This window comes from Emydura macquarii, unplaced genomic scaffold (assembly GCF_026122565.2).
Source record: "Emydura macquarii macquarii isolate MOO-44397 ecotype Brisbane River unplaced genomic scaffold, CSIRO-AGI_Emac_v2 contig_1230, whole genome shotgun sequence".
Taxonomy (NCBI): Eukaryota; Metazoa; Chordata; order Testudines; family Chelidae; genus Emydura; species Emydura macquarii.
In genome coordinates this window covers 7952671-7975920 of record NW_027131367.1, presented here as the reverse complement: position 1 = coordinate 7975920, position 23250 = coordinate 7952671, and the positions used below count along the sequence as shown (strand labels likewise).

The 23250-nt window shown below is 40.6% G+C and overlaps 1 protein-coding gene across 5 annotated transcripts in view; it reads left to right on the top strand.

The window, feature by feature from the left end:
• Positions 1-251: 251 nt before the first annotated feature.
• Positions 252-23250, top strand: part of RHOT1 (ras homolog family member T1) — a 39847-nt gene continuing 16848 nt past the window's right edge. For 3 of the 5 annotated variants that reach the window (XM_067547385.1, XM_067547384.1, XM_067547380.1), the window contains exons 1-11: positions 252-388; positions 9762-9820; positions 13290-13371; positions 14893-14936; positions 15924-15977; positions 16485-16537; positions 17574-17682; positions 18017-18118; positions 19343-19441; positions 20581-20689; positions 21620-21740. In XM_067547385.1, coding sequence (XP_067403486.1) covers positions 352-388; positions 9762-9820; positions 13290-13371; positions 14893-14936; positions 15924-15977; positions 16485-16537; positions 17574-17682; positions 18017-18118; positions 19343-19441; positions 20581-20689; positions 21620-21740 — 869 coding nt within the window. In that variant the 5' untranslated portion in view covers positions 252-351. Of the gene's footprint in view, positions 389-9761; positions 9898-11668; positions 11742-13289; positions 13372-14892; positions 14937-15923; positions 15978-16484; positions 16538-17573; positions 17683-18016; positions 18119-19342; positions 19442-20580; positions 20690-21619; positions 21741-23250 lie in introns of those variants that run through there. The other 2 variants (XM_067547381.1, XM_067547386.1) reach the window with 2 other exon arrangements.

Genomic DNA, 23250 nt, shown 5'->3' with positions numbered 1-23250 from the left:
GACAGTTTCACTCATTCCCAGCACAGACACTCTGCAGAGGCTTCAACGCCGACCCCTCCCTGCTCCGGCCAGCAGCAGAGCCCGGCGCCAGTAGTACACCCTCCTCGCCGACAGGGGGCGCGCTCGCGCGCTCACGCTCTCCCCTCGCTCTATCGTCGTCTGTCCCCTTCGGGCTGCCGTAACCGCTGTGCCGCTGGGGGGCAGTGGAAGGCTCGGACGCACGGAGCCGGCTGAGGGGGCTGGAGCGTGGGGGAGCCGGAGGTCGGGCCGGGCCGGGCCAGGCCACGCCGCAGCCTGCCTCCAACCCCGGATGCGAGCGGGACCCGCAGCCTGGGCCCAGGGAGCGGGGAGATGAAGAAGGACGTGAGGATCCTGCTGGTGGGAGAACGTGAGTCGGGGAGGCATGGGCGGGAGGGGTGATGGGGAGACCTGGGGGTGGGGGAGGGAGAGAGAAGAGTGTTGGGGGGAGGGGCGGGAGGTTGGGACGGGGGGGGCGGGGGCTGCTGCCATCTCTGCTCGTCGTTAGTTAGATTTTGTACCGTATTTACGGGTGAAGCGGCGAGGGGGGGATTCATCCCCTTCCCAGGGCTCCCCCCGCCCGGGGTGGCGGCGGGGTTCGTTCATTTCAAGGCAGTGTCCAGCGGCGGGCGGGGGACCAGGCGCTCCGCTTCGTGCGGCGTGTGTCGCTGCTGAGGCCCCCCCCCCCCCCTTCGTCCGGTATCACACGGCCTGTCCCCGCATCCCCGTAGGCAGCTGGCTGCCCAGCCCCGCCCGCAGATCTCCGCTCCCCGGCTTTGGGGCAGGGCTGCGGGCCGGCAGCAAGCTGGGCGAGCGCCCCCGGGGCTGGCGCTGTGCGGGTCAAACGGCTGACCGTAAAACCAGGCTGGAAATAAAACGGGCGGTGCGGGGGGCCGGTGCGTGGTCAGTGAGTTTGTAACGACCGGCTTGAATTCTTACAGCCCTTTGCTAGGCAGACCCCCAGCTCGCAGCATGTCACAGAACGTCCCGTACGTAGTTTGCCTGCTTCTGATGGGTCGAATCCAGAATTCCTGTCCCTGTCCTAGGGTTGGTGCTGGCCTGGCTGTGTGGATGGAAAGTGAGACCTCTTTAATCCTCTGAATTTGGAAAGTGCGAACACTGCTTTAAATATGAGCGAGGCGCTGTGGGTCTTGTGGTTAGAACCGGAGACTGGGCGTCTAGACTTCTGATTTCTCCCATTGATTCGTTGTGTGACCTTGGGCAAATCTCTTAAACTCTCAGCCAAAAGTTTTAGAAAATGTGTGCCTCAGGTTAGGTCTCTAGGTCCATATTTAGGCGCTTAAATGAGGGGCCTAATTTTCAAATGTGCCAAGCGCACAGTATATCCCACTGAAGTTAGTTTGTAAAGCACTTTAGAGTCCTTGGAAACAGAAGTACTATGTAAATGACAAGTATTTAATACATAATTATATTAAGAATATAGTTCTTTGAAAGGCACTGCTAACATAATTTCCCTGGCAAGTGCAGGCCTAACTTCGTTTGTTGCATGGTTTGTAAAATTATTTTATGGGGTTGTAGGTCCTGTCTGTATTGTATTCCTGTATTAGGAAAATTTTAGGGCCTTTCTAGAGAACAATGTTACAACAGGATTCTCTAGAAATATGTTAATATGCCTTCAAATCTCAATGTAGATAAAGGCAATACATGACCAGATTTTGAAATAACAACTTTATTTGGCTTTAAATATATTCTTTATTCACTTGAATACACAGCCGTATCTTTCCTATATGGCTTCTTTTCAGAACCTGTCCCTAACCTAGTTTCTTTGTTACTAACTTCTGTGATACAACTTTGAGAGGTAGGGCTGCCTGCCAAGATGACTTTCTAATGACAGACAGTACAAAGTTTAAATTTGGGTTGAGTCTGGGTGAAGCTCACTGTGTATGGAAACAGGCAGCAGGTGTACAGCTTAATTTTAAATAACACAGTCTTTCATATATTGTCATTGCATGGAATTATCAAAAATCTATATGATGGTGGATTAAGTAGAAAATATGTAGGATAAAGTCATGTATATTTATACAAGATGTTCATTGTTGTACAATATTAGATTAAATGTTATATAACTTGTAGAAAACATGCTTTTAATGTTAGAAATGAGGAATCTTCTAAGATGAAAAATATGATTGGGAGAAAAACCTAATTCCAAGGTCACTAAATTGAAAATGGGCTTAATGTATTTTTAGTAGAAAAACAACCAGAATGTTTCAGTGTCACAAATCTACAGTAATGAAAAGTTTTAGTATTTTGGACTGGTTTTGCTAGTGATTTAAATACAGTTGCAACACAAGGCTCAGTTAATAACTGATGAATGGGCACATATCTCTTATAGGTGATGTGTGTTTCTGCATTTCAAAGAGCAGTACTGAACTGAAAGCATAGGTGTAGTTTGACTTCTGTATTTGGGGGGGGGTGGCTCCAGTCAAGCCAATGGGGTTGTGTGGGGGGGGCAAATTCTGTGCCTGCCTGAGGATTACTGTTTGGGGCAATGTCACCCCTCCAAACTATGCCCATGGCTGAAAATGTATTGGGTTGCTGGAGTAAGGGCTTTTTAAGAGATGCCAAATGCACAGAATTGGGAACTGTATTGTGTCCATCAGGCCCGCCGACAGCAATTCCGGGCCCAAGGGTAGAACAGTCAATGGCCCTCCTAGAAAGGGTTGGCTGAGGTTTATGGCTATGGGTGGTGGGTGAAATTTCCCCTTGGGGAGGCTAGCTCCCTGTCCTGCCTCTTCCACCTGTGACCCTGCCGCCACTCTGCTCCCCCCCGCCCCGGCTCCAGGCCCTGCCCCCACTCTACCCCATACCTTGGCACGCTCAATGCCATGTCCCTCCCCCTCGCTGCTCACCACATTCCGCCTTCCACCCCTTCCCACTCAGCCCCCCCTCTCTTCCACACTCCCTACCCCCAGGCGGTGAGTAATGGCGGGGGGAGGAGGGATACAGTGTGAGCAATGACGGTGGGGCTGAGTGGGGAGGAGAGACGTGGTGGTGGGGAGGCTGAGCAGGGAAAGGAGTGTGAGGAGGGGGGAAGGAGGCAGCAAGCGGAGGGCGGGGCCTGGAGCAGAATGGTGATGGAGTTGGAGTGTGGCCAGGGTCACGGGTGGAAGAGGTGGGACGGGAAGCGTCACCTGCTGCCCATGGTCTCTATCCTATCTGCCCGGGCCCTTGGGTAATTGACCCTTTTGCTCCTCCTCTTCCTCCCCCCCCCCCCCACACACACACACACACACACATCGGTGGAGCTGGTATCCATAATAACACATACATACAGCATGGGTTGTTCAAACATCTCTACCAATATTCCTGGATTGTTTATTTTTGTAGGGACTGTTTCTAGTAGTGGTCAAAGATTAGTTCAGTCAACATGCTCTTTTGACTTGGCTTGTCAGCTGAAACTGGCAATTATATTAATGGTAGTGGGGTTTTTGTGATGTGGACACATCCATTAGACTTGAACCACAACTCATTTCATGTAGGCCAAAAAAGAGTCATCAGGTGGTAATGCCAGTCTCAGTAAGATTCAAATTGTGACATCAGGTGTGAAAATCCTTGTATCCTAGCGTATCCCCACATTCATTCAGTCCCCATTGCCATCGTTTGCATTTTGAGGTTTTTTTTTGTAAACCAAATACTGGGATCCAAAACAACCAAGCTGTCATTAATCTTTCATAGGCATTAATTTGCAGAGAAGCTCCAGAATGCTATTTTTAAACCTCATGATGGCAAGGTTTAACTGTTGTGATCAGAAAAGAGAGAATCCAGGTTAAATACTTCACAATACCGCACAACTTTATATAGTAAGTTTAACCAACAAATAAGCTATTATCGCTAAGACAAAATAAGCAATAAAAATTGAATTGGAAAGATAAATGTTCAACCCAGATTTAAGCAGAAAAAATTAGTTTCCTGCACCTCAAGCAGTAGAGTTCCAGAGAAACAAGACAATAGAGGTTCCACCAAATTAAACATTCAGGCATATTTTGCCATGACAGAGGTGTGCCTGAGCCATTCTTTATTTAAAAAAAAAAAAGAACCCCAAAGTGCAACCCAGCTAGGAATGTTACAAATAAAGTTAGTGAAACATTCTGGACACAGATCACATAACACCATATAAGTGATGAGGTCTTTAAAATCGATGCTGTGCTTGTTCTGCAGCCAATGGAACTCTTTCAGAATAGGGGCAGTGTTCTCCCATGATTTTCTTTCAGAAGGCATCTGGCAGTCATTTTCTTTGTCGGTTAAAATTATGCAAAATCTTACCAGCTAAACCAGCTCTTAAAGAATTGCAGCAGTCTAGTTTTGTTAAAAAGTAATGGCATTTCCACTCAGTTATTGGAACAATAGTTCTTTTTTTGCTTGCAGATAACCCAGATAATACCATGAGGTCCTGGTCCATGGACTAAGGCTCCTAGGCACTATGGTAATACAAATAATTATTATTAATAATAATAATCCAAAGATCCTCACCCCTTCATTCTATTGATACTCATTTATTACTCTTAAAATTTGCCCCTTGCTTTTGTTACAATTTTGCTTGCCTCCTTTTCTAGAAGGGTGTGCATACAGCCTCTGAGGCCAATGCAAAATCTCCGCCATGAATCAGCTGTTGGGGTAGCAAGAGGTTGATCTCTCTTGTTTCTTTCCCTCAGCTGTTTTAACAGCTGGCAGATTAAAGACCTCAGGTCATTATTATACTTAGGCCTTTCATGAGTACAAGTACTTAATGATTAAACAAAGCATCAGGCCTGGTTACAATAGACTTGTAATTAAATGAGTGAAGATTGAGACTAAAATTTAACAGAATTTTTCAATATTCTATAAATAGCAAAGCAATTTGTAATCCGATCACACATCTTTCTTGAATTATAAATGTAGATTTCTTGTTGCCTGATGAATCTGAAACAGTTTGGTAGTTATTGAGGGAAATAGCTGGTAGTAACTTGGAGCCAAGAAGGTAACTAAGTGCACCAAAAACAAATTCTGTTTTCTTAGAGATGTGAGTTTAAGGAAATTACCTGACATTTAAGACTAGACATTGAAAAACATGTAGTGATTGATTGCCAGAACTTGAAACATTTACTAAATATCACTAGCTGGAAGTAGAAAATGGCAAGTAGACCTGACACCCCAAGCTGTTGGGAAGAGATGAGCTTTCTTCTAGGGTCCTGTCTTTGGTTCCTGCCTGGGAATTCCTGCTAACCAAATCTGGTTCAAAATATGGAGTTTGATAAATTTGAAACTCCACCCTTTCTTGCTGCAGAAGAAGGAGCTGTCTTTCTCTTGCTTGGCAGCTACAGAAGTGGGTCCTCACTTCTCCCCCTTTTTGTGATTGCTGAAGAGTTTTCCAACAATATACATCTCACTCAGCCTCTGTGTTTTGTGCCCTCTTGCCTAATGAGTAGTTCCCTTGCCTGCATTTGTTGCTGCAAAGAACTTTCCCAAGCAGGATTCCTATAATATTGTGACATTGACCAGAATCTTGTTAATTTCCTTGTTTGACTGCTTGGCAAAGCAATGAACAGAAGCAGAGGCACTGGTGCATCTGTCTACACACTCAGGAAGATGACTTTGTCTGTTTATGCTTGGTTCAGATTTGGCAGGTTTATGTTTGGAAGGCTATTTTTACTATAAGGACTAGATAACTTTTTTAAAATGAAAGTGCACAGCCTGCAGATATTGATGATTCAGTTTCACTCACTTGCCAGAGCAAATACCTTGCTCAGTCATGGCAAGTGGATTTTTCAAGTCCTGGTGACAGCATCAAGAGTGCAGCGAGAGAATATGTAATAGTTGTTTTTTGTTCCATTTCCTATATCATGCTCATCACCATAGTATCTGAGAGTATTCCAAAGATAAAATTAATATAATGACAAACATATGGCTGGAGTGGTTTCTCATTTCCATTTCCCCAGGCAGAAAAATTGTTGGTTCATATTTCCAAATGTAATATAAATAGTGTATAAAGTCCAGAGTTAAGGTTTAGTGCATTGTATGGTACATTGAACAGGATCAGTAATAGTAATGCATGGTTCTAGATAGAAAATTGCATCCTTTTATCTTTGTTGTTCAGTTTTTTGGGGGAAGCTGTAATTTGTTTGTCAGGTTCAGACTGAATCAGTTATAGCAGTACATAGGGGTGATGCATATTTAAGAGCTCAAAAATAAATAAATAAATAAATAGCATCTTCATGCTCAAATGCTGCAGATTGTGTACCTTTGCCATCTTGCTGCTTGGCTTCGTTGTGCTGAAGCAGCATTGCTAGAAGTAGCTGGTTTCTTCTGGAGATAATACATCAAAGGCAGGTGGTCCAATGACAGTGGAAGGATTTTTTAAAATACATCTTTAGCAGGATCCTAAAAATGGCCTACCTTTATTCACACAAGTGCTCCTAGTGGTCTCATTGGGGTTACTCTCATGATTAAGGATTATTCATACATGGGCTTAGTATTGAGCCCTTAATTAATAACTTATAGCCTCTTTTTAATTGAGAATGGGAAGAACCAAATAGTTTATTGTCCCTCCCATTTAACTAACCACAAATAAATTGTATGAATTTCACACGATATTTAGTGTTTAAAATGTTTAAATTGAGAGCCTGGTAATGATGTTTTTCAATAATCTGTGACCACCTTGATTTTAATGTGCTTGTTTCTTTGAAAACAGCTTTTTTACATTAGTCTATTTCTAAAAATTGTGTAAAAAGCTCTGTAATAGTCAAAGTATCTTTGCTAACCACTCATGCAAATAAACGTTTTTAAATTATTGAAAATAAAATAGCTGTAACTGGCCTATGTTAGCCTTGAAAATATATCAAGAAAAATAGTATGTGCTCATCCTCCTATACTGAGATTATTATAATAATATTTTGTTTGCCTGTCAGAAAAAATACTTGGTCCAGGCAAGAGAGCAGGTAGAATTTTGCAACTCTAGCTTATGTCATATTTGGTGATGTTGGGATAAAACATGGGTGTGGTCAGAACAGTATACAGCTAAAGGGAACAGCAAGTAATAACTGTTTGTCTCAGAAAAGTACCTTTCACCAGAATACAGCTGCATCTCTGGATTAAGAGAGTTATATGGTAGCTGCCTTTTACTACTTCCCCAAAGTGAAATCCAGATGGTAACACTGAAAAGAACTGCAGCTGTTCCCTGTATACACTGCAGCCTCCCTTCCTAACATAAATCTATCTTTGCATTTCTTAATTTTTTTAAATAAACTACCCTTTTTGGTAAGGAAAAGTGACTCTTATGGATGTCAAAAGGCCTTTATAACTATACTGAAAAGGGACTTGGAGACTGTAAGTTTGACTTGCTCTTCAATTTATTACACACCATTTTCTGCACTGTCTAAAATAATCAAACATCATCTGTCTCAGTGTAAGTTACTCCCTGCACTAGCATTACCATATGCAATTAAGGAGATCAGCAAATATAAATACAACTAACATCAGCCATAAAAGACTGCAATTCATAAGATGAGAGCAATACATAAAATATAGGCTTAACAGAAGCATTAGCCCAAGCTTTGAATGGTGGTAGCTAGATGAACACATGTAACATCTTGCCTGGTAAACACAATTACAAGGGAAAATGCTACATGAATTGGATAAAAGTAAATCTTTAAAGTTGTTAATATTTTAGTAAAATTAAAAGGGACATTTTTGGCAAAATTGTAATAGATTAGTCCACTTCTTTAAATGCAAGTGTTGGGAAAAGCATCAGGTAGTTCCAAGTAATCTCCTCAAAAAATGTTTGAAACAAAGGCTCAAAGAAGAAATGCTTAAAAAAATCATTAGGTAACTGCAGTCAAAGCAACACAACTTTCAGGGACTCTAAAATGAGCAGAAAGTTAGTATGCAGTGTTGTAGCCGTGTTGGTCCCAGGATATCACCTGGCTTGTCTCAGAACATTAGTAGCTGTTCAGGGCTTTCAGAAAATGAAGTAACCCAAGAAGTGTCATTCACTCCCCCTAAAAAAATTAAATTCAAATATGCCAGAAGCACTCGCACCTTAAGAAGTCCAAATCTGATAATGTAAGAATCCCAGATCACGGGACATTGCCCAGTTTATGTGCCACAGAGTAGAAACTGTGATGATTTCATTTTTTACCCTCTGGCTGCAAAATTCAGCAGTGCTTGTTGTTTTTAGAACAATTAAATCTTTTGTTAACAAAAATAAGCTTCTTCACATCCTGAGGCATTTTGCCATCTTTTGTAATTTCAATGCAGACAAAATACAGTGTGTGAAGACTCAGGATATGTCAGCACTACAAACAGTGTAGCACCAGAGCTACAACTGTGCCACTGTAGCTCAGAAACTTACTATGGGGCGCAAGAGGTTTTTCTGCCCCCTCAAGAGGCAGTTGCTAGGTTGACAGAAGAATTTTTCTGTTAACTTCACTGTACCTAAAGTGGGGGTTAGGTTGATTTAACTACATCACACAGGGGATGAAAACATTCATAGTCCTGAGTGATGTAGCTAGGTCAGCCCAAGTTTTTAGATGTAGACCAGGTCTTTGTCCATTGTTTGTTGTCTAGCAAGAGCCATGCCCTTTATCCCAAGGACAATCAATGGTAGGATATTCCTAAACTCTGATCTGTGGAGAGCTGGCTGGCCAGATAGTACTTGCTTTCTTCATTTCCAAGTGCTAAATTGCTCTATCTTTATACAGTAATTATTAAAGGGCATGTCACTAATCACTTTACAACATGGTACGATAGTAATCCAGTTGATTAAAAAGTCAGCACAAAATCTAGTCAATAATCCGAGGGTGAGCTCTGATTTGCCTAGTAATAGTTTATGGTACTTTCTCTTATAATGAGCAGAACTTCAATTTCTTTCTGAACTGTGAGAAACTCATTTCTTTTATCGGGATGAGTTGAGACCGATGATCATACACTTGCCTCTATTTGGTATTTTCCTTGTTATACGATCAGCCATGTGAAACACCCAGGATTTCACAAACAAGAATATTTAAAATAATGAGAAATCAGACAAGCACAAAGTCAGCTAGAGTCCACTCTTCTTACCAGTGTTGTTGTGTTTTTTTTTGTTTTTTTTTTACACTATACATCAAAAGTGTGCTTAGCGTTTTGGCAAACATAGGAAAAAATAAAGTCCGATCTTCATGGAGTTTACAATCCAAATTAGATGCAGAAAGTGCTGCCCATAAATGTTTGCTCCCTGTAGTATATTCTTCACTGTCCAGCCTGGTTTTATTGCAGTCATCCCTATCCTTTCATCTTTTTTAATACAGATATCACTTTCTTGCTACTTTAATTCTTTTCATCCCTTTCCTTTCTGAATGCTGGTGTTAAAATAAATGTTCTGTATGCACTCCTAAATATTTTCAGAGGTGCTACATATTGTAGTAACTTAAGGCTAAATCCTGCTCATCTTAATCATGTAAGGCTGGACAAGGCAAGTAAGATTTGATGTTTTGTTCCCTTAGCTGAAAAGTTTAGGTGTGTGTAATTGAAAACACATAGGAAACTGACCTACATTTCTTTACCAGAAAAGTCCTTAAAGCAACCCTGTGAAGGAGCTGAGGACCCACTTTTAGATTTTATTATGAGAGAAGCTTTTGTTACATTTTTAATATTGAGAGTTGTAAAATGTTTATAAAATACTTCCCATCTTAAAATAGAACTGTAACTATTCAGTGTAGCAGAAGGTTAAAACAAATATTCTACTAATTCTATTATTTTTTTCTTCACAGCCAGAGTTGGAAAGACATCACTCATTATGTCTCTTGTCAGTGAAGAATTTCCAGAAGAGGTAGGACATCCCTATTTGTCCTCTAAATTGTGCTTCTCTGCTAGAAAAGCTACTTATCCATTCACAAAAATGTGCATGTAAGTTAAAGTTAGTGAATTTGTAATTTTAAATCTATCAGTGGATTTTTTTTTTTTAAATATAGCGCTTTTCTTGTTAAAGTATTTAAAAAGGTGATAAAATGAACTGGCTTCTCTGGAAGAGTGAACTCACACTTATTCTTCTTGATCCATGTAGTCCTGAAGTGTTAGTCCTTTAAAAACAGTCAGAAAATAACATAGGTCAACAGTAGAGAATAATATATGAAGAGGTATGGAAGAAAGAGAAGGAGGTAATCTTTCTGCAAAAAGGCATTACTTGTAAAAAAAAAAAAAAAAAAAAAAAAAAAAGTGTGCACCTAATTATATAAATAAAGGTGAAGAATTCAAAACTTGTCAAGTAGTATAGCCCTTGCAGTAGTAGTTAGTCAGTATCTGTAACTAAGAAAGACTTTGCATTGTGTTATTTTTTTAAACATGTTTTTATAACACTGTTGATGCTAATCATGGCAAAACCTTTTTCAGAAAAACATACAAATGGCTGGGTTTTATTTAATTGATTATGGACTGGATTACACTAAAACATTTACCTGGCTGTTCCTTTGAAAAAGGCAGCAGACAATAAAACTTGTAGTGTCTTATTGTTCACGCTCGCTGTATTCTTTTTCTTGAGACGGATAAGATAGTTTATCTATGTAAGTGAATGTTAAAGTTTGGAATGTGGGACTTGAAGCTGGCCTCGTATACCATGAGCATTCCACTCTTTAAAACTGCAGTGTCTTATTTCCTGATGTAAGGCAGTATGTGTCTGAAGTTCAAGAACAAGGCTGTAAATGGTTTAAAATACTACATTACTGATGTCATTCTTGGGGTTTCTTGCCATTGTTCCAAAACTGTTCAGATGTACCGTTTGGTCTGATAATATGGTGACCCCTCTGAATGAATTTCAGGGCTTCACAACCTTTTTCTCTTGATACAGTAGAGTCCACTTCAACAAATACCTTTTCAAAGGGAAATTTCATCTACACTCAGCACAGCAATCTGATTGCTGAAAACAGCAAAGATAATTTCAGACCTAATTGTATCATATATAACTCTGCAGAAGGACTTGCTGGAATCATGCATGCATTTGTAATGCAGATCAGAACTATGTGGATGTGTCATTGGGGTAGTCTTATTTCATGCTACCATAATCATTCTTGGTAAAGATATGACTGTGGTCTTCGGCTTTACACAGGGCCATTCTTTGAGCAGTCAGGCTTGTTAAAAGAATAGAAAGATATGGAAGGACAGATTTGCCAAGCAAAAAGTCAGAGCAGTTGTGTGAATTTCCTGGAGACTTAAAATTGATGTTATACCTTCATGTTGCGTTATTAGGTAGGCAGTGTGGATAGCAGGTGGAGCGCCGGACTGGGACTCAGGAGACATGGAGTCTGTTCCCAGTTCTACCAGTGGCCTGCTGGGTGGCCTTGGACAGGTCACTGCACCGCTCTGTGCCTGAGCTTCCCCATCTGTAAAATGGGGGTGATGAGACTGACCTGCTTTGCAATCTGTGGATGAAAAGTGCTATAAAAGAATGATTTATTATTTTTACCATGTTCCTGAATCTCAATTGGTACTATTCGGTTATTTGGGGAATAAATTACTTGTCATGGTTGATGTACAAAATTTTTCAAAGCACTAATTTTCATGAGTATCATTTTTGAGCTCCCTCTAGACTTCTGTAGATTTAATATTTAGCGGAACCTATAAAAGAAAAGAGCCTGTCATGTATTGTGACTGTGTGGAGAGAGAGCTTTATATATTGTATGTCATCACTATTAGATAAGTTTCCCCTACCTTGGAGAAGATGAATGGTTTTCATGGGCCCAGTCTGCTTCACTCAGGTCAGTGGGAGTTTTGCCATTTCCTTCAATAGGAGCAGGATCAGGCCTTATATGTCATTTGTGCAAAAAGAACAGAAAAATTAAAATGAGATTTTTGGCAGCACTTTTAATCTTCATGTCTACAAAGGCCCCAAAACCCCAAACAAACCTGTGGCAGGGAGTCTCAGAGCCCTGGTCAAGTGACTCTGGCTTGCGGTTCTCACGCTGTGGGGCTAAAAACAACAGTAGAGGTTTGGGCACAGGCTGTAGCTTGAGCTCTGAAACCCAGCAAGCAGGGAGTGTCTCTGTGTCCAGGCTCAAACTTTTGAGGACGCCCCCCAAGAGCCACAGTGGGGGGCTGGAGCTGCAGCTCTGGGGCCGGGGTTGTGAATGGAGCCAGGGCTGGGAGCTGGGGCCAGCCAGGAGTGGGGAGCGGGGCTGGAATGAAGATGGGGGCAAAGCAGGACTGGGTGGTGCTTCCTCTCTGCCACTGTGTGGGCTGGTCTAGCCTGCTGCACTCCCTCAAAGGTTACTTCATGCCCCCTTAACGGGTGCGCGCCCCACAGTTTGGGGACCTTTGGTCTACACTATCTTTAGCTCTGCAGTGCGAGCCCTGCAAGCCTGAGTCAGTTGACCTGGGCCCTGAGAATTGCTGCCATGGGTCTCTTTTTGATGTGGATTCGAACCCTTAGAGCAGTGGTTCCCAAACTTTTCTCTCACACCCCCCTGTGCCGGTCTGTGGCGGAGGTTGGTAATGGAGCTGTGGCTGGGAGCAGAGGCTGGGGAGCTGAGAGCTGGGACTGGGTCTGGAGGCCTGGAGCCAAGAATAAGGGCCGGTGGCTGAGCTGCAGCTGCAAACAGGGCCGGGAGCTGCAATAAAACACCCAGGGCTGGCCTGTGTCAGCTGGCTTGGGTTGTGGGGATATAAAATTGCAGTGTAGACATTCGGGTTCAAGCTCTGGGACCAGGCCAGTTGAGGGGGTGTGTTTTGCAGTGTAGACTTACCCATTATGACTAGTTGTAGTGTAGTGTCCTTGGAAACGAATGTGGAGATATTGGTACTAAGAGTTGAAATAAACAAAAAACCAAAAATGTAGCCATTCTACAGAATTTTATTACTTAAATGATCTATTTAAGCATAAGGCTTCATTGTTAAATAGGGTATAACTGAATTACTTTTCAATGATTTAGAATTCAAACAGCAGTTTATCTGTAGGGTGCCTTGGAATAATGCTGCTTCTAATATTTTGAGTCTGAGATTTACTAAAGCCGTCATTTCAAGTCTTTCAATAACAATGATACTCTGGCACAGCAGTGCTTGGACTTGACATTCCTTACACAGCAAATACAGTATAACAAAGTGGCAAAGGCTTTAAATAACAAAAAGAAAACAAAAAATTTTGCTGAAAAATCTAATGAAATTAATAATCACTTCTATTTAAAGCTCCCTAATCCATGGAGAAATGTATCTATGCCCTTTTTTAAAACCATCATTAGATGTTTGTTTACATGCTTTATTAACTATTTTTATAGAGGTCTTTCCTTCTTACTGTTTATTGACAAATCCAGGTTCCTCCACGTGCAGAAGAAATCACCATCCCAGCAGATGTCACCCCTGAAAGAGTGCCAACGCACATAGTGGATTATTCAGGTAGTGGTTCTTTAGTTCACATGGCTATATGACTTTCTCCCAGGAGCTGGAAATGAAATTAACATTATTTTAACGTCGTTTTTGAGGGTCAGTGTTGAGGCAGCCCTACAGGACTTGATCCTGGTCCTGCAAACTCCACTGAACCCAGATCATGGTAGTAAGTGTTTGCAGGATCAGGCACCAGGCATCTACATTCAGGGAGGTCCAAAACTGCTCTCATCCTGTTTAGTGAAGAAGTCACTAAAAATTTAGGTAACTTTTACATATTTTATGTACTGTGCTATCTTGGCACAACCAGATGTGGTGACAACATAGCTGAAACTTCTGTGAATTTCTTTATTCTTCTTTTCATTTTAAAAAAAATGTTTCCATCTCATCTGATGCATGCCAAATAGGCTGAGGACTGAAATCAAATAAAAGGCATAAATATATCCTACCATTGCCCAGCAGAAACTCAAGTCACCCGTTAAGCTTTATGCTATGCCTCAAAGGTCAACAAATTCAGACTTTGCTAGAACAATATAGAAAGCAGTTCCAAAGTCAAAAGCCCCCGATGAAACTCCTTCAAACATTCAAAGGTGGGGACTGCGAGCCCGGCTGCATCAATACAATTTTCATCTGTTTTGACTGCACAGGGATGGAGTTGACCTTTTTTGTCAGTTTGTGTGTCAGTCTTAATTTTAATGTTATGTGTCCACTACTGTTGATACATACCTAGGCTTGTATGGTTTAAAAATCAGAGTAAGTCAAATATCGGAGTCTTTTCCCTTTTAGTCTCAATTATTTAGGAATGCTTGAGGTAATTCTACAGTTTACACCAGCCAATTCCTATGATAGATATGTGATTTTTAAATTACTACATTAACTAAAGATCTTACTACCACCTTGTTTCAGGTTTGTCTTGTATTGTGGACAGTAGTGGCCGTATAGTTAGTCTTTTCCCTAACTGAAGACTGGGTCCTACTTTTATGTCAGTAGCAAACACTTCCTTGAGGTTGTGATAAAGGAGGAGATCACTTTCTAGTAATTATTCCAAAACTCTGCCAGCAGCACTTCTGAAGTTTCCTTTTTTGTGACTTTTTTTTACAATCATTTTATATTTCCATCCTTTTTGATGTTATCCTGAATTATAATGTAAATGTCCAGCATAAAACATGACACAGTATAGAATAACAGCATCAGTTTAGCATCCCCAGAAGGGGATGGTAGAAAATGTAGGCGACCCAATCCAGGATGCATTCCAGAGGAAACCTGTGTTGCCAGTGCAATTATTCAGCTTTGAAGTTCATACTGGAAATCTGTGTGCAAATGTCAGTTCCAGCCTGGTAGCAAGGATATTAATTTCACTGCCTTTGAATTGAAAAAGCACATTTTTGTTTCATAGACTTTGCTGAAAAGTGATTAAAAACCAAAAGGGCCGTTCACATAATGGCTGTACCCTGACTGAGTACTGTAAAATAGCCTCTGGTTTAGTTCATGAAGGTATAGAATAGCAACGATGTTTTTTCCTGTTGCTTGCAGAAGCAGAGCAAAGTGATGAGCAGCTTCACCATGAAATATCACAGGTAAGTGACAATTTGGGATTAGCTAGAATCTAATAAGGCAGCTTCTGCTCCTTGATTTTCCTCTGCTGTTTATAACAATTTTTTAAAAAAGTTTTTCACTCTAAAGGGATTCTGTCTAGAAATCCTGGGAAAGAGCCCTCCTGTTCTTCCTCTCTCAACACTTCTCCCATCCTCTTTTTAAAGCTGTTTGTCACAGCAACCTTACATACAAACAATTACATAAGATGCTCTGCTCCCTGCATAACCATTGCAAATGGTCAGTTTCACCTTTCCCACCTGCTAGCAGGGCCAGAGAAGATGGCAGCCCTCAGCACAATATTCCTCCCCTTTTGGCAATTTGGGCTCATGTTCCTACTTGGGTGGTGGAAAGGGAGAAACCAGCTTTGTTTTAGTCAGTCAGGCAAGGGACTGACAGCATTTGCAGTAAAATGATCCCAAGGCCTGAAAAATCCTGTTAACTTTTTCCTATCAATCTGTAGCAGTACCCTTAAGAGTGAACTGCTGCAGTGGGGTGTTTGTGGAGTTACTAAGAATCCTTCATGTCCTGCCCTCAATGCTTTCTGAGCATCTCAAGTGCACCCTTTGTATAATCTGTATATAAGCAGTGTTTTCATGTCCTGTCCTTGGTGGGTAGCCAAACTCAAGTCCTGTAGCTTTGGGAACAAGGAAAATAGATCATTTTGGTTCTTGATTAGCGGTTGGTATCTGTGGCAGCTCAAATATAGATAGCTCAGAAGTATATGCCACCATAGACCTGGAATGTAGCTCTGCAGAAAACTGATTTGGGTGCTTCTTAATATCTTTCATTTCTCTGCTCTCTCCATCAGTCAGACACTAAATTTTATGAGCAAGCCAGGGACATAAACACTGGCCAACGAGGCATTTTTACTCTTTTGTTGTGATGTTGCTAGGTATGTTTTTTTAACCGTTTGCTGTTCTAGGGAATCCACACAGTCAGGATTCAATGGTTTCTCTTTTTCGTTTTAGGCTAATGTAATTTGCATAGTATATGCTGTTAACAACAAGAATTCTATTGACAAGGTATGATGAAAACACCTTTTATGGTATCTAGCTGCTGTTTAAGAAGTATCTCCTCTGAATGGGTACCTGAAGGGACAGTGAAAACTTTGTTCTTGAGTATTTAAAGTGCATAAAATCTCCCTGGAAAATATTACATGGTGTATAGTCTACCAATGCTACTCTTTTCCTGGGGGTTCCCGTAAATCTGTCTGTTTCCCCTGTTTAACACTGACACCTCAGGGTTTCCTGTGGATGTGCCATTCTCCCAAACAGAGTACTGGATAAAATTCCCTTCTCAGCCTGTTGATGCCATGCAACAGTCATCTGGGGAGGTTGCTATCAATCACTTTATGCTTTTCCTTTTTTTTATTCCTACTCCCTTCTGGCCAAATGTGGTGCTCCTTCCAACTCACAATAAGCCCAGAAAGCAAAAGACCAGGACCAGCCATTCCCAAGTTCATTGTCTGCAATTCAGTCATATTAGCCTAAGTGTACATTTTCTTGATAAACATTGATTTGTTGCTTTAGGTAACAAGCAGATGGATTCCTCTCATTAGTGAAAGAACAGACAAAGATAGCAGGTATGTACTGAGAGGGAGGAAGAAACATGAAATAGACCCAAACGCTAAGGTGATGGGGGTTGTTCAATAACATTGAGGGTCTTGTTTGGCCAAAAAAGACAGATGTGAAGTTAGTCTGAAGTATCCTTATTACGCACATTTTTACAGATATTTTCAACTAGCAAGTGGCTTAAAAATTTCATTGATGGCTTGCGCCATTTATGGGAATGCCATTCTACTTTTTCTGCTATAATGGCCTGCACTAGTTTTCCCCTGATACCAGTTAAACTCAGAGAGAGTCCAGGGCCTAATCACAATGCTGCCTTCATGGGCAGGCTTCTGATGTCTTCAGGCTCTAGATATTTTAAATTTTGTACAGATCTATGAAATGTCGGAAGCTGAGAAATTAAAGCAGAGCTTTGAAGGAAGTTCTGTGACAGGCTAAGCATAGAAGATACAGTTTGCATTCTGAACTTCCTGCCTTTGGTTGGCTTAAGACAGACCCTCCTTCCTGTGTGTGAATTTCTCGTTTAGTTATTTTTAAAATAAAACCCTCAGGAAAAAATATTTCATGGGGATGTTGTCCATGTCTGCTCTTTCTGAGTCACCATGACCTACTTGGGGATTTCTTAAAGTGAAGTGTAGACAATGATTATTTTTACCTAGTGGACCAGCTTTCAGATCTTTGCAAGCGTAGTACACTGTGCATGTGCAGGAATGCCTACAAAATAGCCATATGAAATTTTCTGTGTTACTGTGTATAATGGAAGCTTTATAAGTAACTAGTCACTGTTTAACTTTTTCAAAAATCAAAAACAAGTAGAGCACTTTGTAAATTTAGTGCTAGTCATAATTTGTTTGACACTATTATGAAATAAATCTAAAACTGCTAATTTATTTTTGTTCCTGCTATTTACTATGGGTGTCTAGTTATTCATAGAAATAACAGAAATGCAAATTGTTTGCTTCCTCCGGAGTAGAGTAAGTTTCCAAATAAAATAGATATTTTCAGCCCCCTTTCATTGTTAATCTCCTCTGATGAATCTTATGTTTTCAGACTTCCTCTTATATTGGTTGGAAACAAATCTGATCTAGTGGAATATAGCAGTATGGAAACCATCCTTCCCATTATGAACCAATACACAGCGATAGAAACTTGTGTAGAGGTATGCTCCTGAATTTTGGAATCCATTCTGAATGAATAACAACTACCACATTGCTGTCAAGTTTATATGTTAGCTTTTTAGATTATAATAGTGATGTAGCAATTCAAAATTGCTACATATTGTTTGTATCCCAGTAGTGCCAACAGGCTGCAACTGACCCTGGAGACCCATTCAGCTAGTCTCTGCAAACACGTGGGCCTCGATTTTTTTTAAAAGAGCGCAGCACCCACAATTGCGGCCAGATTTCCAAGAGTTCAGCTTCCATTTAGACACCCAAAGAAGCAGTTAAATATTCAAAACAGTTAACCAACTAACGTAAAGATTTCTTTTTCAGTGTTCAGCCAAAAACTTGAAGAATATATCTGAGCTATTCTATTATGCACAGAAAGCTGTTCTACACCCTACAGGGCCTCTCTATTGTCCAGAAGAAAAAGAGGTACTTTATCTGTGTTTAAACCAACATATGTATGTAAAAGTAATTAACTAAGTTTTGTCAAATCCTTTTCAGAAGACAGTTAAGTTAAAATAGTCAAATATTTGTTTTACTTGGGGTTTTTAATGCTACTTTCGCTTCAGTGGATTTTTTTTCTTGTTTGATTATTTCTGTCTAAGTGTCGATCATCATGTGCCAGCTGCATTACGCCTATGGTCTGTCACGTTAATCAGAGCCGTGACTTTTACCAAGTCCTGAAGAGAAAACATTGCAGAATGTTCATTTTTACTTCCCAATTAAATACATGTACAAACAATTGCAAATTGATTTTTCACATTTCATTAGGTCAGAGTTGTACAATTATGTCAAATGATTCTGTTCTCCATTAACATAGATATAAATTCTAAGTAACTCTATTTTCTGCAGGGTAGTTACTCCAGATTTAGTCCAGTGTAATGGAAAGCAGAATTCTTTCAGAGCACTGTTGTGAAACTTTGACAAGAGAGCTTCAGAAACATGAGAGCCTGTTTTTTCTAATGTTCTAGTAACAGCCATAGCTAGTTTTCTAACCTTTTTCCATTTGTGGACCCCCAAACATTTTGAATGGAAGCGTGGACTCCTTTGGAAATCTTAGACATAGTCTGCGGAGCCCAGGTTGACAACCACTGTTCTGTGGTAGTGACAACCTTTCGTGGACCCCTTAGTCGTAGTCTGCAGACCCCCAGGGGTTCGCAGACCACAGGTTGAAAACCACCGGTTTTATGCACCTCAATGTATATTAGGAAAGGCTAGGTAAATTATTTTCTTCAAATTTGTGTCAACAAATTAGTTTCTAAAATCTTCTTACATCACGAAAAACCAACAAATACAGAGAACGGTTTTTTTTTATGTTTGTATTTTTGGATACTTTTGGATTTTTCAGCTGGCAAAGATAGATTCAAGATTTTATATAATTGAATTTAAGGAAGTAATATCAAAAATTACTTTTCTGTAATCTTTTTCTGAATATAAATTTACTGGGGCTGGGTTTTGTTTTTTCTTATATTTAATAATTTTCTGGATGCCCATTTCAAAAATCTAAAACAAAACAAACATTACATTGCCAATATCTATTTGAATTCTATGTAGTGCTCTCTTGTGATGTTAGTATGATTATTTTCACGTTCAAGCCAGAAAAAATAATTTTTCCCCATGAAAGCAGGTCATAATTTCTCTCTTGATCTGTAGATGAAACCTGCCTGTATAAAAGCTCTCACTCGCATCTTCAGAATCTCTGATCAGGATAATGATGGCACCCTCAGTGATGCAGAGCTCAACTTCTTTCAAGTAGGTCCCTATTATTTTTTTATCACCCCCTCTACCCCACCCCTTTACCCCATACCTATTGTCTGGTAGTTCAGCTCTAAAATGCTATCAAAACAAGTTGAGGTGACTAGTAGCCTTCAGACACCCACTCCTGGTTTTTAATAGTTAAACTGCTCACTGGCTAGATTGTGCCTTTGAAGGCACTGCCCTTGGGGACTGGAGAGGACTGCTGACTTGACCAGAATTTCTCATTGAGTTCCAGGGGAGCCAGTTCACTGGGCACTGTACCACATAACAGATAGGTGCACTATGTACTATTCTTCCTGCTGAGGTGGATTTAGGAATAGGCCATAGGCCATGTTCCCCTGGGGAAGCTATTACCATCTTCAGTGTTTCCAGTAGGATTGTACTTTTAGTTCTGCGTAGGAGATGACGGAAGTCTTTTTGCACACCCCCATTGGGTAATGCTAAATATTGCCCTATATAAATCATCTTTGTATTTTTTTTGCCCGTAAGAGATACTGGGCCTCATTCTTCTCGCATGCTGGTAAAAAATCAGGAGTTACTCCACTGAAGTCATTGGAATGATGCTGGAGTAAAATAAGTGAGACGAAAGTCAGGCCTAACATTTCTGATAATGAACTGTTTTACCTTAAATATTAGAGCAAAGAAATGAAATGCTGTTTTAAAACTCCTCCTCAAACCTGACGTGTGGCTAGCTATTGCTGAGATTGTAATTCAATTGAATACCCTGCGTTTGTCAATTTAAATATGAAAACTGCAACACTTTTCTTGAAAAACTAAAAAGGGGTTTTCTACATTTCCCTCTTCTACTATTTAATGCCGGTTTAAATACAGTCCTGAGGGTCCCCTATACTGCATTTCAGTTTCTTTAAACATCTGTTCCTCTTTAGGGGGCTGTGATTAGCATTCTTGGAAATTGAGGCAAGTAACAGATGCCCTGGCCTGGTCTGCTCTTACATGGAAGCAGTACCAACAAGCAAGGAACTGTACTGCCTGCTCTGCTTTAATTTAGAGTTTGCTTGGATTGCCCCTACCATTAAATTAACATCGCTTTTAATGCTGTACTTTGAGCAGGACATTCTGTATGATTAGTTTAATATTCAGTATTTCTAATATGTTTTTTCATTGTTTGTTAGAGAATTTGTTTTAATACGCCACTAGCACCTCAAGCATTGGAAGATGTAAAGAATGTTGTCAGAAAAAATCTAAGTGATGGTGTTGCTGATAATGGATTAACATTAAAAGGTAGGTATTGTTTCAAGAGAGACATTTAAAGTTGATACAAGATAAAAGTCTATGTGTAATCTGTTAAAACAGGAAAAAGTGATTGAAATATGATTGCAGTTTCTTGCTCCCTTGGCCACAAGAGCTGGTCATAATGTGGCTGTGGCATGGTTTCTGAAGGTGATAAACTGAGGAATAGTGGGGGGGGGAAGGAAATGGTGTTCCAGTGGAGAATGCTTAAGAGACCAAATTGTCTGAATTAAGTGCTGATTCAAAGAAATTTTCTCTTGGGCAATTCTATAGTTTTCATTTAGAGTAGGCTATTTGGTTGATTTCGCCGGAGGGAGCACTAGTGTAGATAAGGTATTGGTTCTTACTAGCATTTTAACGACTGTTAGGTGGACCTGTTCAGAGCAGGTGGTAAAAATTAAAGGCAAAATCTTTTCTACTACATGTGGGAGCTGCAACTGTGAAAGCAAAAGTGAGAAATTGTAGAGGGGAAAAGCCTAATCAAGACACAGCCTTAAAAAATCATGTGTAGATTGAACTGGAGGAATAATCTCCATTTTCAGTAAGACGTGGAAAGTACTTAAACAATTATCCTCAAATCTTGGCATAGGAAAACTAATACATGTTTCCATGAAACTACCATCCAAGATTGTCATTTTTTATATGTTTAATGGAGACTATATAAAAACTTAGATACAAATTAAAGCCTTGTAATAAAATGCTGGTGCTAAAACTTAGGAAACAGTTACAGAAGTATTACACGTGTATAAATTGAAAGTACAAAAAATGTCATTCATTCAGATTTTATATATTCTATCTATATTGTGCTTTTATGTTTGTATTTTTTGTTTTATATTCACTCAGTTTAAAAAAACCCCTCAAAATGTAAATACTAAGTGTTTCAAAGCCTTCGAAGTCTTAAGAATTATCATTTAATTTCAGGTTTTCTTTTTCTACACACCCTTTTTATTCAGCGAGGAAGACATGAAACAACTTGGACTGTGTTACGCCGTTTTGGATATGATGATGACCTAGAGCTCACACCAGAGTATTTGTTTCCTCCGTATGTTTCAGCTGTTAATTTTACATGGAATGTATGTTTCATGACTTTGGATTGCTAAATCAGCTGCACACTATACAAACACAGCCTCCCACCTTGTCAGTAATATTTACATTTACATGCACACATTATTAGGTATATGGTATATAATAATCTCTTGATGTATGTCACTTCAGTTATGCATGTGCACTAAAGGCCTAATCCAATGCCCATGGAAGTTCATTCCAATTCCTTCCTTGGGCGTTGGATCAGGCTCTTTGAGAAGATAATTCCCCTTTATGTAGACAGAGTGAAAGGATAAAGGCATTCCCACTTTCAGTGTGTTAGTAGAAATGTCTAAACTTATATTACACAGCGTCACCTAGTTTCACGGTGGGTTGCGTATGGAGAGCGCAGGGACATAGGATTTGTGATACTAGATAAGACACTGTTCATTTCACTCCAGATTGCTGGCCCTGGCAGAGACCTATACCTTACTTTTAAGAGGAAGGCAAACTCTCATCTCTCATAAAGCCAGTTGTGCCATAGGAGTCAGATGGCAGAAGAAATTCCTTCTCTGAACATTACAATCAGTTTGTGATCAGAACCTGGGATTTAATTATCCTTTGTCCAGCTATGCCGGAAGAAGGACAGGAGATAGTGAGTGTCGTTTAATTAGGCCACTACTTCATTCCTAACTGTCAAGGGAGTACCCAGCAGATAAAAGTGTGCCGCGCAGGTAATTCCGTCATAGTTTACATGAACCTGGGGGAAGGAGGAGGCTGCTATCTGCTCTTCCCTTCACTGATCCTGGTCCCCAGGCCACTTGCTACTGGGACCTCGCCACCCCACCTTGAGTGACAGTTAAAGGAGGGCTTTAAAGGAGGGGGGTTGGCTCCTTCCACTTCTTTAAAGAACACCTCCTTTAAATTCTGTACCCATCTTCTTTATCTGATTACCATATCCCTTCCTTAGGGAGTACCTGCAGTGCACATCTGCCCCACACTTACATAATGAGTTGCAACATGATAGCCTATCCCTCGTTTCATGTTCGCCCTAACTAAGCCCCCTACCTGCTGTGGGGAAGAGGGGAAAAACCCCACCTTGCCTTGGCCAATCTGGTGGTGAGGGAAAAATTCCTTCCCAGCCCCCTGAGAAAGCAACTAGTGTAATGACAAAAGCTGGTATTTAACTACAGCCATTGGTGAGAGGTTGGGTGCTGCTCCAGCTGGTCCAGGTAAAAGAGGACTTTTCCTGCACCTGCATAGTTCTAAAGAGTCTCCCCTCTCTTCTGGTCACCCGAGGGAATGGGTCAGCTGACCTGGTCTGAAGCTGCAGGAGCAAGTCACTCTCTGGCTGTCTAGCCCTTAAAGGAGAGAGACATCTTTTTCTACAAGCCAGCCAATAGCCCTGACTGCTTAGTGTGCTCTTTCAATGCATAGTTACAAGGGGATAGTTATAAAACTGTCCAGCCCCTTTTATGGCATTTAACTCCTTTAGGATGAGATTTTCAGAGGATCTTAATTCCCTTAGG